Source organism: Numida meleagris, chromosome 3 (genome assembly GCF_002078875.1).
Source record: "Numida meleagris isolate 19003 breed g44 Domestic line chromosome 3, NumMel1.0, whole genome shotgun sequence".
In the NCBI taxonomy this organism is placed as follows: Eukaryota; Metazoa; Chordata; class Aves; order Galliformes; family Numididae; genus Numida; species Numida meleagris.
The window spans coordinates 30,339,367-30,356,457 of record NC_034411.1 but is presented as its reverse complement, the minus strand read 5'-3'; the positions used below and the strand labels follow the sequence as shown (position 1 = coordinate 30,356,457).

The 17,091-nt window shown below is 59.1% G+C and overlaps 1 protein-coding gene across 1 annotated transcript; it reads left to right on the top strand.

The window, feature by feature from the left end:
• CAPN11 (calpain 11) lies at positions 931 to 13,821 on the top strand. The gene is made up of 22 exons (XM_021389640.1): positions 931 to 1,142; positions 3,133 to 3,415; positions 3,937 to 4,006; positions 5,234 to 5,352; positions 5,451 to 5,584; positions 5,690 to 5,858; positions 6,657 to 6,740; positions 6,827 to 6,912; positions 7,131 to 7,205; positions 8,528 to 8,688; positions 8,760 to 8,929; positions 9,130 to 9,141; positions 9,524 to 9,735; positions 9,885 to 9,924; positions 10,168 to 10,233; positions 10,503 to 10,560; positions 10,649 to 10,713; positions 11,385 to 11,453; positions 11,559 to 11,637; positions 12,080 to 12,196; positions 12,270 to 12,328; positions 12,548 to 13,821. Exons 2-22 carry the CDS (start codon positions 3,170 to 3,172, stop codon positions 12,572 to 12,574), a joined length of 2,118 nt encoding a protein of 705 aa, XP_021245315.1. The 5' UTR covers positions 931 to 1,142; positions 3,133 to 3,169; the 3' UTR covers positions 12,575 to 13,821.

Genomic DNA, 17,091 nt, shown 5'->3' with positions numbered 1-17,091 from the left:
TGGGAGCATGCGTGCTGCAACCAGGGTGGGGGGCTGCATGCCCCCCCTGTGCGTCCTGTTCTGTCTGTTCTGCTGCCAACAGCGCAGGCATGGGGAGCGGGCCGTGTAATCTCAGCTGCCTGCAAGAAAGGAGGGGTAGGGAGGATGGTTTGGGAACGGGGTGGGGGTGTCCTGTCTGAGAGCTCTGAGCAGCTGCCCACGGTGGCTTTGCTACTTGCAGCTCTGCTGTCTGCGAAGCATGCAAGCGTGCAACAGCAGCAGGGCTGTTCCTAGGCAGCTGGGGCCCTGGCCTTAGGCCAAGCACGCTGGTTGGGTTGTGTAAGTGGCTGCTGCCTGTCCCAGCAAGGTGTGGGCTAGCCCAGCTCTGACCTCAGTACCCCACTCCCTTTCACCTGGGCCCTAACGGCCCTCATTCCTGCGGGTAGGAATTCTAGGGCAGCCCGCAGCCGATGGACAGGGAAGGGGCAGTGCAGGAACACACAATGGGGGAACTGGAGGCAAGAGCGGGTGCAGCACCTGCTGCTGCGTTCCTGTGGGCACGGCAGCCAGGGAAAGCACTGGGAGGGTGGCAAGGACTTGGAAGGAAGCTGCTCCCAAGCACGGGGCAGGACACGGGGCAGCCTCCGGGGAAGGATTACACCTGAGCTCTGAAAGCAGCTTAAAAGGCTACGGAGAGGCGATGAAGCGGGTGCACGGCAAGGAGATGCGGGGCGCGGCAGGAGCTGAGAGAGCCGGGACAAAGGCTAGCTCATCGACACGGACTAGCTCAAGGCACGGACAGAAGCCGGGACGAGTCCTTGGGGCACAAATCCGCCGGTCCGAGTCCTTGGGGCACAAATCCGCCGGTCCGATCGCAGCCCGCCGCCCCGCTCGGGGGGTGGGCCGGGCAGCAGGTAGCAGCCGAGCCCGTCGCTGCGGGCGGCACCGCCCCGCATAGCGGCACGCTGAGTCACGGCGGGCGGCTCCGCGCTGCGGGGCGACCGGGGAGCAGCGGGCTGAGCGGCCGCTGCGCCTTTAACTGCCCGGAGCTCCCCCTGCCCGCGGGCCGCTCGCACATCCTGCCCGCCCTAACCCCTCCTCCGCTGCTCCGAGCCGGGCAGGGCGGCGGCGGCAACGGCGGCGGCTTCCGCGCGGGGCGAACGGTGAGTGCCCGGCCCTCTCCTCCCCTCCTCTGCGCGGTGGGCCCGCCGCGGGAAGCCCCAGGGAGACCCGTCCCGCCCCGTGCCGCTGCGGGGCTCCGGGGCGCGGCCGTGTGGGATCCGCCCTGCCCTGTGGCGCGGAGCTGAGGCCTGCGGGCGGGCCTGCCTGCGGCCCCATCCCTTCGGGCTGAGGGGAACGGGATTCGGGGCACGGGCACTGCTGCGGGCCGCGCTGTGGCGGGGCGGCTGTGGGCGGTCAGAGCGGCGCCGGGGCCGACCCGTCCCCTGCGAGAGCGGCCGGAGGCCTGCAGAGATTGCGGGCGGTGCTGCCCGGAGGCTCTGTGCACGCTCCGGCGTGTCGCAGTGCTCCCACCCGGGGGAACCAGGGTGCCTCCAGCGCTGCGTCCTATTGCGGTTGGAGGTTGCCCCGCACGGAAAGCCATCCTGCAGCTTGGCTCACCTCTGCTTGGCTGTACGCCTCCTCTGCCCGCTGCGTGCCCTCGGCATCCATCAGCATCTCCTTGGGAATTCCCCTCCCACTGCTTGTCCTCACCCCGCTGCCCAGCGTCCCACACAACTCCTGTCCCACCCTGGGGTCTGCAACGCTTTCCCTCGCCCTGCGCTTGTGTGACCTCCGCCTGCCAGCCAGCACGGCCTGCAGCTCTGAGTAACAGGGCTAAGAATAACCGGCTTGGTGCCACGGCCCGGCTGTGCGCAGCTCTGTGCTGCGGCCCTGCCCGGGGCTGGACCGTGAGGAGAGGTTGCAAGGAGGGGGATTTCCCTCACTGCGAGGCAGAAGCTGGGAGCTGTGCTTGGGTTCCTTGTCCTGCGGCCCTGCAGAGCAGCAGCTGGGAGGAGTCACCCGACCAGTCTCAAGGAAACATGCTTCTCGCTGCCAGCATCCTGGTTGCCAAGCAGGAGTCAAGTGAGAGGCACAGAGAGGCAGTTCCGTAGTTTTGGGGCTGTTGCAGAGAAAAGATGAGGGACTGAGACCGCCTTTGGGACAGGAGTGGGGGAGAGGAGCAGATGTTCCTCCTGGAAAGCTGATGAGGACAGACCTTGGGATTAGCAGCCATGTCTGTGGCATGTAAGCAGCACAGCATGTGCCAAGAGCTTGCACCCTCTTTGGTGCTACCTGCCTTCGCATGGCTACTGCACCGCTTTTGGGACAGGCAGAGGCCTCTCCAGAGCCAGAGTGCTGGGCAGGCAGCAGGCCGGTGCTGCTGTCCCCACCGCTGCTCTCAGGGCCTTGCTGGCTCTGGCAGGGCGAGGGAAAATGGGTCTTTCACTCAAGGGTCACTCTGCTGCCTTGTGCTGCTGAACCTCCAGGGGGTTTGGCCCTATGAGCAGGAGCTGGGACAGGCAGGGAGCACAGCACTGCTCCGGGGCCTGAGTCAGCCGCCCTGTGCACTGGGGAAGGGCTGTCACGCCTCTTCCTTCCCAGTGCCCCACCGATAGAGCTGCCTCTGCTCCCCGGAGGGCTCCTCCCTTCCCGTCTCGTTGACTCAGTGCTTGGGCAGCCGTGGGCGGCTGTCGAGAAGCAGCCTGGCAGCTGCTTACGCTCATCAGGCAAGTAGGATCGGGAAGGTCCCATCCCGGTGACCAGAAAGCTGTCCCCCTGAAGAGGCTTAGCAGCAAGGCGCACAGCTGGAAGAAGTTATTTTCAGAGGCCGAAAGTGCCTGGAATTCTTCTGCATTCAGCTCTCATGTGCAGAGGGGACGGGAAGGCTCCGCGCAGCGGCCAGAACGCTATTTATTTCCAGCCCACCATCAAAACGGCTCCGCTCATTCAGCCTCCCTGGAGGCTCTGGGAGCTTGACAGCTGGGCTGGAGGCCATGGCCCACTTCTCAGCAGAAAGGCGCCGCTGTCTGCACCGGGCATGGGGCCTGGCAAGGCCCTCCCAGCACCAAATCCGCACAGTGCATCTTCCCATCCCAGGGATGCTTTTAAGGGCAGGCCGTGCCCAGCCCCAGCCTCACAGTTTCATTGCAGGACACAGAGGTGGAGGTAGCGGTGCCAGTGCCCAGCTATGATGCCCTTCGGGGGGATTGCTGCCCGGCTGCAGAGGGACCGCCTGAGAGCCGAGGGGGTCGGTGAGCACCACAATGCTGTCAAGTACCTCAACCAGGACTATGAAGCCCTCAAGCAAGACTGCATCGAGAGTGGTACCCTCTTCAGGGACCCTCAGTTCCCAGCTGGCCCCACTGCCCTTGGCTTCAAGGAGCTGGGGCCGCACTCCAGCAAGACACGGGGCGTGGAGTGGAAGCGGCCGTCGGTAAGTGCTGGGCTCATGTCCCTCACCTGCAGTATCTGCATTAATGTGGTGTGCCAAGCTGCAGCTTGGCTTCCATTTGCTTCTTGCTGTGCTTAAAGTCCCTCACGTGCTTCATTGCCCGTTCCCCAGAGGAATAACGCTCACTGAATACTCAAAGAGCATTGTGTTTAGCACATTCTTCTTCCTTCTGGGCAGTACACGTTGGACTTTATAATGGGAGAGTTGTGCCATTGCTTCTGGATGTCCCAGCGTGGGTGTGACACCCTCAGTGACTGGGGCTGTCGGGGTTATGTTTCCACCGATGCCATGAGTCCAGGGGCAATGCCCATCTAGCCATTTCCTGCTGAAGAAGATCTTGCCTTGCCTTCCTGTGATGGCCTTGAGGTTGCAGTCAGGCAGTTTCACCTAGCAGAGGGCAGGTGGGAGTGCATCTCAGGGATGATACTCCCATTCTCCTGAGTCAGAGCTGCAATGGGCACAGGTTCTGCCGAGATCCAACGCTTGATTCTCTCCTTATGCAGGAGTTAGTGGATGACCCTCAGTTCATCGTCGGTGGCGCAACCCGGACAGATATCTGCCAGGGAGCTCTGGGTGAGTGCTGGAGTTCTGTCCCCAAACCTCAATCCAGAGAGCAGCAGCAGCTGGGGAGGGTCAGTGTGGTTGGAGAAGAGACATTTGTGTATGGAAGGTGTTGAGTGGGCAGGTTTCACAGCATCTTTTTGCAGACCCACGCTGTGTGTTTTCCTGCCAGCCTAGGCACAACCATCCCTGTACCAAAGCTCCCTCCCCATATAGTGTGGTGGAAGCTGTAAGGCAGCAGGGGGTACTTTGTGGCTCCTGGTGGCTGTAGACTAAGGTCTCACAAAAATGGAGTACCAGAGGTACTGAGACAAGGAGAGCAGTGTTAGTGGGCAGGGTAGGCTGGCAGGGCTGTGAGTCAGTGATCACCAAAACCAGATCTAGCTGCCATCAGCCGTGTTTCCTGACCTGGATCAAGGTGAGAATGTTGTGCACCTTAGCAGAGCGGACTGGTTCCAGGACTGACCACATTTAACGTATCCAGCAATTTGGACAAAGCTGTGGTGGTGACTGGAGCGTGTTAACAGCCCGGAGCACTGTGGTGTTTCTCAACTGGTCATTAGGAGGGCAAGGTTTGAAATGCCATTTTGTCAACCACAGCCCAGCACAGGTTATCCAGGCTCGAGGCTAATGTATGACAGGCTTTAAAGGCAGAAGAGGAAGGGGAACTAAGGCAAAGAATGGAAAAAGCAGTGCTGGCATAGAGCAGTGCTTGTGGCTAAATAGCATTTGGAAGGAGAATTGCAGTGTTATTTCTTGGAACTTGAATCCAGGGCACCAGCATTAAGCCTCCTGCTTGGTGACTGAAAACAAGGGGAAACTTTTATTAAAATGCAAAGCGTAATTGCATTACAAAATTCGCTGTCCTGAGATACGAGGAGCGCTCAGGAGGCTCCAGGTAAATGACTGCAGGAGGGGCTGTTGATGCTGACTGTCACAGTGGCCTGGATGTAGACAGCAGGTCACAGAGGGTTGTTCCCTTCTCTGCCCTGAGCAATTGTTTCTGTCCAGGCACCTGCCATTGCACTGTGTGGGCGAGGAGCAAGGGGCATTGGCCCCTCTCCAGGTTCTCCACTTGCTTTTTGAGCAGAGTGCAGCGCACCACGCAGAGGAGAACGCCACCTCCGTGTTGGCTGCCCTCCTGACACAGCACCTCGTTCACAGGGAGAGCATACCAGGGGCTTCTGCACGGCCTGGCACCCATCGCCACCCCTGGCTAAGCTTCTTCTCCTTCCCCAGGTGACTGCTGGCTGCTGGCTGCCATCGGCTCCCTCACTCTCAATGAGGAGCTCTTGCACCGTGTGGTGCCCCATGGGCAGAGCTTCCAGGAGGACTACGCTGGCATCTTCCACTTCCAGGTAGGCTGGGAGCTCCTGGCTCTGCACAGCTGGTGGGCTGGGGGAACGATGGGCTGTCTAGGGCTCACCCTGTCCCGCTCACCCCTTCTTTACCCCAGATCTGGCAGTTTGGTGAGTGGGTGGACGTGGTGGTGGACGACCTGCTGCCCACCAAGGACGGGGAGCTGCTGTTTGTGCATTCAGCGGAGTGCACAGAGTTCTGGAGTGCTCTGCTGGAGAAAGCCTATGCCAAGTGAGTCCTACCACCATGGGCACAAAGTTGCTGGGGGATGGGACGGAGCGGCAGCACGGTGTAACCTTGTCACCTCACATGCCCCTCTCGCTGCCTCGTGCTCAGGCTGAACGGCTGCTACGAGTCGCTCTCGGGGGGCAGCACCACCGAGGGCTTCGAGGATTTCACCGGCGGCGTAGCAGAGATGTATGACCTCAAGCGGGCACCGCGCAACATGGGCCACATCATTCGCAAGGCGCTGGAGAGGGGGTCCCTGCTGGGCTGCTCCATCGACGTAAGTGTTACGCTGCTCTTTGCGGTGAACTGTGGATGTCTTCTCCTCCACTGATGGCCAAAGTGAGGCTTCACAGCCCTCCTCCAGACCCAAGGTGGTTATTTTGCTGGGACACTGGATGGGAGGGGACTTCTTTCGCCTCTTGGCAGAGCACCTTTCCCAGAACCAGTGTGACAGCTGAGGGGCATGGGGCTGTACCTTAGTGGCTGGGAATGGTCTTGTTTTGGTGGAATGGGAAACATCCATCTGAAGCCAGGCTCAGGAACAAGGCTCTACCTAGAGCTCTGGCTGCATCCTGCGTCAGCATCTGCATGTTAGCTGGGCTAGGGACTTCTGTCCTCTCCCTTTTGGTCACAAACAACAGGGTACACCCTCTCTGTCACCACTGACAGCAGTACCTGTTGGATTGGCAAATCGGAGTAGTAACAAACACAGCTCCCAGGGTTAGCTGCTGCCTGCATTGAACGTGTGGCTGGGGTGTACTTTTCTAAAGAGACAGTCAGTCCCAACAGTGTCTGTGCATCACCATGATGCATTGTGTAAGCTGCTTTTGTAGTTGATGAGGACACTACCTCTGTGCTCCTAGTGACAATACTGTGTTCTGGGAAGCATGAAACAACATTTTCTTATGCTTTCTGAAGTTTTAGTGGTTTCATTATGAATCTTCAGTGCTCCTGACGGGAGCATTGTGGAAAAAAAGGTTCATTGTCCTTGCAGTGTCTCAGCCTCCTCTAAGAAGGGGTAGGGGAATAGAACTACATTAATCATATTCACCTGAGGTTTGCATGTTCTTTTCAGATCACAAGTGCCTTTGATATGGAAGCAGTGACCTTCAAGAAGCTGGTGAAGGGCCATGCCTATTCTGTCACAGCCTTCAGAGATGTGAGTTGGGTGCATAAGACTGTAATAGCGTTAAGATGCCGTGGCCCGAGATGTGGGTTTGACTTCCTGCATTTGATGGCTGGCAGGTGAACTACCGGGGTCAGCAGGAACAGCTCATCCGTATCAGGAACCCCTGGGGTCAGGTGGAGTGGACTGGAGCCTGGAGTGATGGGTGAGTTCACATGGGACTTCAGCCAGCTGCTGACACCGCCATTGAAACAGTTGGGACACCTCTTGCACAGCACTGTTGAGTGGGAGTTGACAGCATGCTGTTCCCTTCGTGTTGGGGAATGGGTCTTTTGAGCGCCAACACCAAACTGCGTAGCACTGCAAATGTCTCAGCTCACCTTGAGTACTTCTCATCTAATTGTTTTTCTCCGGCTGTTCCAGCTCTTCCGAGTGGGACAACATTGACCCCAGTGACAGGGAAGAGCTGCAGCTGAAGATGGAGGATGGAGAGTTCTGGTGAGTGCCAGAGCGAAGTGCTGCTTTTCTTCAGCATCCAGTTTGGGAATGAGCAGGGGAGCCTGAAAGAAAACCTGCAGGTGTCCCGAAACACATGACCTGCCTTCATTAGCTGTTCCATTGCCAAAAGCCTGGTAACGTTTTCTTATCTGATCTAGTTAATAGGTTGAATATTAGGAAAATGTTCTTCACCAGAAGATGGTTGCACCCTGGAACAGGCTCCCCAGGGCAGTGGTCACAGCACGCTTCTGGAGTTCAAGGAGCATGTGGACAATGCTCTCAGATATAGGGATTGAATTTTGGATAGTGCTACAGGGAGCCAGGAGTTGGACTCAATGATCCTTGTGGGTTCCTTCCAATTCAGAATATTCAATGATTCTAATAATTTTTCTTCCTTCAAAGAAACTAACCACAACTAAATCCTTGTAAATTCCTAAGAAGGACAAACATCCGTTATTTCACAAATCTAGCACTGGGCTTTAAGTGAGCTATGACTGCTCAGTGTAGATGATATCGGTGTCCCTTAATTCTCTGAAAAAGTTGGCTATGTGTAGTTGTCAAGTGGTTGAAAGGGGAACCTGAGTACTTCAGAAGGAACTGGAAATGCAGAGTGAGCAGGAAGAAGGTTTTTTTCTTCTGAAACCACCAGAACAAAGGGGTCACCAGGGAGCAGCAGCTTAGGCTGATGTTGGAAGCCTGGTGTGGGACTGCACTGCAGGGGTGTTTTGTAAGTTCAAAGTGTGACCATTCAGATGAGTCCAGATCCTGTGTGGCTATTAAAACTGATGGTCTGAGTGAGCCTCAAGTGCAGGTCTTGTGTTGCTGGATGTTGAGGTTATGCTGGGTCTGATCTGCTTCCTCTGCCACCATTGCTTGCCACCATTGGAGATGGGAGATTGAACAGAAGGAGCCCTTTGCCCTGATCCCTGTCACCCGCTGTGGTAGGCAGGCTGAAGCATGTGTCACCTAGACAGGCTGCTTGCCAGTAGTCTTGGCTTTTGTACCCCCTGGTACCCCCATCACAAGGCCACCTGTAATTGTGATGGTGCCTTTGTGCGTTTCCTCCTCCTGGATGTCACTGCTTTGGTCCCTCAAGACTTAGGGTGAAGGACTTGGTGGGTGCCAACACCACCAGAGACAGCCTGGCTCATATGAGACCTGTTCCACAACAGAGCATCCAGCATTCAGCTCGCTGCCATGTGAAGGGGCTCTGGGATGATTTCCATCTCTCTCCACCTAGCAGAGGCAGCTGTGGCTGAGTCTAGTGCTGCTTGCACTCCTCAGCCATCCCTTGGCCTCAGCCTCTGCCTGCTTCCCCACAGGATGTCTTTCCGGGACTTCATGAGGGAGTTCTCCAGGCTGGAGATCTGCAACCTAACCCCCGATGCCCTCACCAAAGATGAGCTCAGCAGGTGGCACACGCAGGTGTTCGAGGGCACATGGCGCCGAGGGAGCACTGCCGGGGGCTGCAGGAACAACCCAGGTACCTCCCGCATCTCCGCTCTTGGTGATGTGATTCGGCCAGGTGTATCATCCATGTCTTCTTCCTCCCAGCCACGTTCTGGATCAATCCCCAGTTTAAGATCAAGCTGCTAGAAGAGGATGATGACCCCGGGGATGACGAGGTGGCCTGCAGCTTCTTGGTGGCCCTGATGCAGAAGCACCGTAGGCGGGAGCGGCGAGTAGGGGGCGACATGCATACTATCGGCTTCGCTGTCTACGAGGTAACCCCAACCCCAATGCTGCTTCCTTGGGACTGGCTCAACCCTGCCGATCCCATGTGGACTTGGCACCCTAGTCCTCAGGGAATCCTCTCCCACTGATTTGGCCAATCTGTGGGTCAGTGTCACCACCTCTAGTTGCCATAGGAGATGGAGTGGTAGTGCTAGGGTTCTGATTTTTCCATCTTCTCTCCTCCCTGCAGGTTCCTGAGGAGGTATGTCCTGAGCTGCCAGACTCATCCATCGCTTGGAGGGGAGCACAGGAGTGGGCAGAAATGGGGTGATGCAGACCCACAGGCATGTGTGCATGCATGTGCCCCGTGGCGTGGGATTTCCACCAGACTGGCAACGGTTGGGGTGCTAAAGGGTGCTGGGTACCTCTGTGTGCGAGGGATGGTCCGTGCTAGGCAGGACAACCAGGGCTCTTCCACAGGCAGCCACTGGGCAGGAGTGCAGCAGGACAGTGCGCCTGCTCCAGCAGAGATGCTTGGCCCATGGGCTGAGGATGTCCTGCCCCACTGCACTTGCTTGATCCCACCGCTCCTTGTGGGTTCCCCTCTTGCTGGGCTGTTCCCCACAACAGTGTGTGTTCCCCAGGCCCAGGGCAGCCAGAATGTGCACTTGAAGAAAGACTTCTTCCTGCGAAACCAGTCGCGGGCACGCTCTGAGACTTTCATCAACTTGAGGGAGGTGAGCAACCAGATCCGGCTGCCCCCTGGCGAGTACATCGTTGTGCCCTCCACCTTTGAGCCGCACAAGGAGGCCGACTTCATCCTGCGAGTCTTCACTGAGAAGCAGTCAGACACAGCGTGAGTCTCCACCACAAAGCTTTCTGCCATGTCCCAGCACCTTGCCTTGCTAGGGGATGTGCTGGCTCAGGCCATCACGTGTGTTGGTCAGCACTGAGGCAGAGCCCACTGCTCTCCGGTCACTGTGTTTCCCCCCTTTCTGCCCCCAGGGAGCTAGACGAGGAGATCTCGGCAGACCTGGCAGATGAGGTAGGAGCCACCACTCTCCTTTAGCTGGGTCTGGGGCTGAGGAAGGGAAGCTGTGGGCAGGAGGTGGCTGTGTGGGCTTGGGATGTCGCTGTGGCAGAGACGGGCTGTGAGGGTCACCATGATGGAGACGTGAGAGGGAGTGAAGGTGAGAGGAGCTTCTTATCAAGAGGCTCAAATATTTTCTGAGCCTCTGAGGCAGGGCAGTGCCTGGCTTTGATTACTATCCTCTCTTTCTGGCCTCAGGAGGAAATAACCGAGGATGACATTGAGGATGGCTTCAAGAACATGTTCCAGCAGCTGGCAGGGGAGGTGGGTACAGATGTGCCTATGGCAGGTCCGGGGTGTAGGGAGGGGATCGGACCACTGGCCGTCAGAGCTGCTCAGAGCAGGGGCTTCCCTAAGGAAGTGCTGCTGGGTGCTCTCACAGTTTCTCAGGGGCCTGCCTCTCCCATCAGCAAGCTCCAGCCCAAACTGTGCCTAGTCCCAGCGCTGCACACCAGTAAATGCTAAAATTCAGCTCAGCTGCCCCCGGGGGTGGGGGGAGGCAAGAGGTTCTACTAACTCTGCTCCCACTGCAGGACATGGAAATCAGTGTCTTCGAGCTCAAGACGATTCTGAACAGAGTGATCGCTAGACGTGAGTGCTGCCCTTGTTCCCTGTAGCCCAGGCCGGTTCAGCAGGTTGTGCTCTGATGCACATGATCCCCCTCCTCCTTCCTTCTCAGACAAAGATCTGAAGACAGATGGGTTCAGCCTGGACTCCTGCCGCAACATGGTCAACCTGATGGATGTATCCTCCTGGCACTGTGGGCAGGGGCTGGCATTCCTGGCGCTCAGCCTGGCAGCCGGGACACTTCTCCGTGGGAACTAGGGCTTGGCTCTCTAGCTGTGCCAAGGCTGTGCAACTGGGAAAAGGGCAGAAAGGGTCCTCGTGGCTGCACTGGGGGAGCTTCGGGATGGCAGCTGGCGGCAGGTGCCCTGTGTTTCACTTCCCTGTGGGTTCACACACAGCAGCCAGCACCCACACTTCACCCTAGCATGGCATGCTCTGAGACCATGCAGGCTTAAAGCATTCTTGGTGGGGAAAGAAGGGTGCTGGGGTTCTTTCCCCCAGAACCATGCTATGGTTGAGGAGGATAGGTGTAAAGTAACGGGAGCCATGGGCTGTGTTCCTGCTTGCACAAGGATGTGCAGTTGGAATTGTGCTCCCTACGGCCAAAGTACGGTGTTCCTGGGGAGCGGCACAGCAGCTGCTTTAAGCACTGAACTTTCCCTTTTGGCCTGCAGGCTCTGATCTTGCCTATGCTGCAGGATGGGGAGGGAACTTGAAAAAGAGCTGGCCTGGCTGAAATGCCTCTTCTCGCCTAAGGTACCCAGGATCTGATTGCTTTGCCTCTCTCAGCCTGCTCAGCTACTCCACCCTTTTGCTGGCTGCTTTCTCCTTAACCCTTTGTTGTCCAGAAAGATGGCAGTGCCCGCCTGGGGCTGGTGGAGTTCCAGATCCTGTGGAACAAGATCCGTGGTTGGCTGGTGAGGAGGAGAAGGGGTGCAAGGGGTAGCACCCCTCTGGGGCAGGGAGATCACCAAGCTGCAGGGAGGGCCTGCCATTCACGTCCTCTGTGATGGCTTTTGCAGACAATCTTCCGCCAGTATGACCTGGATAAATCAGGCACCATGAGCTCATACGAGATGCGCATGGCTCTAGAGTCAGCTGGTAAGTCTGGAGAGGATGGGGCTGGGCTGAGGGTGGAGGAAAGCTGTAGGAACCCTGTCCCAAGTAGCTAGAGAACCGTGGAACTAACCGATATTGCACGCTTTGAGCCAATCTGTCACTAGATGAGGCCCGTGTCTAAGCTGGGTTCTCTCCAACCAGACCTTGCTTGTTGCTGGCATCCTCAGAGCTGGGATACACACAAGGTTGTCCCAACCATCCTTATCTGACCTGTGAGGTCCCATCCTGGCAAAGTTGGGTCAGTGAGCTAACATTCATTTGGCAATGGGCTGTAGCTCTGGGGAGAGCATCCCTTCCTCCTACCAAGGCTGGATTCAGTGGCTTTCCTTGGGTGGAGTGTTGGCCCCTTCTGGTGAGAATGTGAACTTTGATAGTTGCATCTTCTCCCGCCTCTTGTGGGTGCTGAGTAATCTCCGCCTTCCAGGTTTCAAGCTGAATAACAAGCTGCACCAGGTGGTGGTTGCCCGCTACGCAGATGCTGAGATGGGTGTGGACTTTGACAATTTTGTCTGCTGCCTGGTGAAGCTGGAGGCCATGTTCAGTGAGTACTGCTCTGGGCGGGGGAGGGCAGGGATAGAGGGTCATGTTGCTCACCTTGCCCTTGTGCCCTGCAGGGTTCTTCCACAGCATGGATCCTGATGGCACTGGCACCGCTGTCATGAACCTTGCTGAGGTGAGAGCTCAGTGCGATGGGGTGGGGTGGGAAGAGGTGGAGATAAGGGGAGATGATGCTAAAGTGGATCGGACACCTGGAGTGGGTGGAAGAAAGCCCTCCAGCCCTGCGGGTATAAAAGATTGAGAGATGGGAAAGGGAACTTTGTCAGATCTTGTTCTCAGAGGGCCTTCGGGTTGGTGTGCACTGGCCCCTGCTCATCCTTCTCCTTCTCTACAGTGGCTGCTGCTGACAATGTGTGGCTAGGAGCCAGGACAGATGCACTGTGACTAGGACACGCCGGCAGGCCAGGCCACCTCCAAGTGCCTCCCTTCGGGTCCATGGACACAGGATAATCTCCCTCCTCTTGCTCCATCCTATGCTGAGCCACCAGCCCTGCCTCTCAGCACACCTCGCTCCACGCTCACCCATGGAGCATTTTGCAGGGGTCAAGGCAGGCAGGGGCTGCCCTTCTCCTTTTCTGGGCTGGGCTTGCTTTCCACCCTTCTCCTCCTCTTGTCCCATCCCAGAAGAGAAGGAGGGCAAGCAGCATGGGGTGCCTGTAGGTCACTGCACCTAGCTTTGGGGCAGCTGCTTAGAGGTGAGCACAGAAGCAGGCTGAGGGCCAGCCACCCAGCAGAGAGAGGTGGGAGCTGTGGAGGAAGGAGGAGGACAACTTATTTTGCTTGCTCCAGTGTTGTCTCATCCCCTGTGGCATGTGCTACCTGTCCCAGGGAGCATCTATCAGCAGGTGCTGCCTTGCGTAGGCAGGGAAGCTGGTTCCTAGGGAGCCAGGGTGAGAAGGTGCACACTGTAATTGATGCCACCGCCTTGCACTCATCAGCACTAACCATGACCAAAGCGTGGAGCTGCAGCTGGTCAGGACACTGGTGTTCAGTACCTCCTGCTGCAACCTCTTTCTGTGTGGCCTTCAAAGTCTCCCTCCCACCTCCTCACCCTCTGCCCTGCTTTGTCCCACCATAGGGCCAAAGCCTATCATTTAAGCACTCTCCTGCCGCATGCCCACATGCCTCTATGTAAAACATCCCATCATGCTCCTCTCATCCCATGCACACACAGCCATACCACCACTACAGCTTTTCCCCAGGGCTGTCCTGGCCTCCCCTCCTGCTGCCAGGGTGGAGCTGGGCCAAGGAGGAGTGGTGATAGTTGGGGGCATTTCTCCAGCACACGGTTGTCTGTTTTCCCCTTTCCCCCATCCTTTCACCCTGTTACGATCCCTAAAGCCCTCGGGCTCCTTCACCCAGCACAGATGTGCTCCTGCGCCAATGTATTTGCACTTCTCCACGCTCCTCTCCCCTCATCTGTTCCTGTGGATGAGGGGGTGGCTCCAGCATGGCAGTGGGCGAAGGCCCAGCCAAGGCAGGCAGGCCCTTAGCCGCACCCAGGCCTGCATCTCCAAAGGCCATGCTTGCAGCAATAACCACTCCTGCCCGCCTGGCAGGCCCGCTTCCTCTCTTCATGCTTGGGGCAATAAACCTAGCTCTGTTGGACAGAGGCTCAGCTGGTAATGATTTATACAATGGGGGGATCCCAGTCTCAGCTGGGAGAAGACCCCAGCATGGGGTGGAGGGTGGCGGGTGGCGGAGGCCCTGCACAGCCAGGGTACAGGGGCAGGAGGCCCTGTGTGAGGCAGGGGGCTGCTTTGGGGGGCCCTTGGTGTGTGGGGGCTTGGGGCCCGTGGAAAGGGGGTAGTTCTGCCCCATTGGCATGGCTCAGCCCAGCCTGGGAGTGGCTGGGCCCAACCATCCTTCCTGGCAGTATGGGAGCTGTCAGCACTGTCCCAGCTGCAAGCCCCGTGGCGCACACAGGCCCCATTGTAAGGCACATCCTCGCCCAACTCTGGGGTGACAGGTGCCCCTTCCAAGCAGCAGCTGGTGGGTCCCCTCCCTGCTGGCCCCAGCAGCTGGCAGCCCAGCATTTGCAGGGGGTCAGCAGGTGGGGGTTCCCAGCTGCCAGCAAATGCCACAGGGAGCGGCCTGGCTTGTCCCCCTCCTGCTGCCACAGCATCCCATCCCCTGCCTTCTGGAGTGTCTGTCTGCCTGCCTGGGGGTCTCCTGTGTCTTTCCAGCTGCTAGTGTCCGTCCTCCCCAGCCTGGCTGTGTGCGGGCTGTGGCTGTCCCCGGCAGCTGCCCCAGCAGCTGTCTCAGTCCCTATCTCCCCTTAGATGCCCTGTCCCTCAGCAGCAGGAATGTCAGTCCTGTGGGCACAAACGACCTTTGTGTGAGCAGAGTTCTGGGGGGGCAGCCCCCTTCCTGTTCCCCTACACCAGCATCCTGCAGCCAGCACCGGCTGGGGAAGGGTCTCCCCAGAAAGCCAGTACATCCTTGGTGAGCCTGAGGGACAATGTGGGTCTGTCCACCAGCAAGAGGACCCATGGGCAGGGCTGTGGGTGCTGCCCGGCAGCTGCAGGATTTGGCCTTTTTCAACAGGGAATGCATGCGGGCTGGAGCCTTTCAGGGCCTGGACGCAGTGAGTTAAACAAACTATTTATAGCGCTCGCCTCCCACCCCAGCCGAAATGGCCGGCATTCCTCCTGCACCGAGCCACACTCTGCTGTCATGGGTGCTCCCCAGGGCCCTCCTGGCCAGCACAGCTGGGAGCCGCGCTGGGCTCTTTGGATCCTGGGGCTTTGTCCCCAGAGCTGGCAGCAGGGCACTCTGCCTTGCTGCTGGCCCTCAAGGACAGGGAACATGGGATGTGTCACTCACCAGAGGACCGGGGTTAACTCCCTCCACCCCTCTGGGCCGTGCTTTTGCCCAAAGGCTGAAGGCCCTGAACTTCCAGCTGGGGAAAGGAGCTCAGCACCTCTCTGCGTTCTTGGCACAGCACAGCAGCCTGGCAAAGAGGCCCTGCCCCGTGTGGGCTGAGAGCTGCAATGGTGCAAGCCACTGGCTCTGGCAGTGCAGCCACCACGTCTGCTGCTCTCCACCTGCTCCCGGATGGAGCACATTCTGCAGCAGGCACACACTGCAGCCCTGCTGTTCCCGAGGGATTTTCCATTCCCCACCTGCAGCCCACAGAATGCCCCCAGGCAGGCACTGCATCACCTCCATGCTTGGCTGGTGCCTTCCTTTCTCTTGGGACTACAGGGACTAAAACCACGGGAGGCTTCCTGACCCCTTCTGTTCTGTGTCTTTTCCCTCCGATAGGTAAAGTTCCATGGGGAATAAGATCTCCATCCTCATCCATCATCAGGATTGGTGCCTGCTGGGGAAATCAAGGCACAGAGCAAGGAAATGACTTACCCAGGGTTAGGGCAGCAAACCCCAGAGCCTCACCCCATGCTGCCAGCTGCCTCCCCAATAAAAGGGGACCCACTCACTGCTAGGGAAGCACAAAGCCCCTCCTTTACCCCAGGGATGGAGGCAGCACAGGATGAGAGCCCTCCAGCCCAGGCAGAGGCGAAGGCCGTGGGAGGCTGGTCCCAAGGCTGACATCACCGATGTCCCTCAGCTCCCAGAGTTGTTTTTGACCAAGGCACGTGGCAGCTCCACACAGGGGCATGGCTGGCCCTTTCCCTCATCCATTCCCGGCTCCCCAGGAGGGATCTGCAGGGCTGGGAAAGGTCACCCCAGCTGGGCCACCTGAATGGGCTCTCTGGATGAAGGGCACCTTGCACCAAGTGGGCCGGGGGGGGGAAAGAGCGGGGGCTTTCAGTCCCTTGTTTATTTTCCTAAGTTCTGCTCGAGCAGGAGCCAAGAGCAGGCTCTTGGCAGGGCTTTGGAGGGGAACAAGGGGAGGAAATGCGGCCAGACAGCCACCAGGAGCACAATAAAGCTTGGATGCAGGGGGAAGTGGAAGGGCACAGAGGGTACCACGGGCCTTCCTGCCCACGCTCCCCCAGCCCGTGGGCCCGGGCTACTGCCCTTGGCCAGCTGAGCCCAACAGAAAGCCCCTTCCCCACCGGCATCCCCATCACTTGGTGCTTCCCTGCCCCGTGTGTGTACGCCCTCATCCCTTGGGTGGCACTCAGCGGCACGGAGTGACACAGAGGAGTATTTTGGGCCTGCGTGCTCAGGAGCCTCCGTGCATGAGCCAGGCGCCGTCCCGCAGCCCGCACCGTGCCCCGGGCAGGTGTTGGTCCTCCCTCGCCCCCTCCCTCCCCGCACTGCCACCAACAGATGGGTCGGGGCCGTATCGCTTACAGGAGGCGCGTGGGAGGAGGGGGCATTTAAACGGACAGCTGTTTTTCGGTTTTATTGGTGTCCCTCGCCGCCCAGACGCCCGTGCCATTTGGGGGGCCCTGCCATCCGGGGTGGCCGCGGCGCACGTGGTGCTGAACGGGACGGGCTCCTCCCGAGCGCCGTCCGAGGGAGGAGGGACCCCCAGGGCGGCGAGAGCGGCCGGGAGGAGGCAGCCCCGGCGGACGGTCCCAGCGCTGCGCTGCGGCTCCCACCCGCTCCCGTCCCGGCGCCGCTCCGCTCGGGGCCGCCGCTGCCCGAGCTCCGCGGGGGCCGCGATGCCCGCCGTGCCGCTGGCCGCCCCGCTGCTGCGCGCCCTGCTCGCCCGCTTGCTGCCACTGGCCCGCAAGCGCCTCCTGCCGCCGCTCCGCCGCCTGGGGCGCCGGCTGAGCTCTCGGGAGAGCCGCCAGGCGCTGCTCACCTGCCTGCTCTGCATCCTCAACCTGCACAAGAAGGCGGACGCCTGAGGCCGCCCGGACCGAGGGCTCCCCGACCGCCACGCCTCGCCCTGTCCTGCCCTGTCCGCCGCGGGAGGAGGGCCCGGCCCGGAGGAGGGGACGCGCCCCGGCGGGGGCGGAG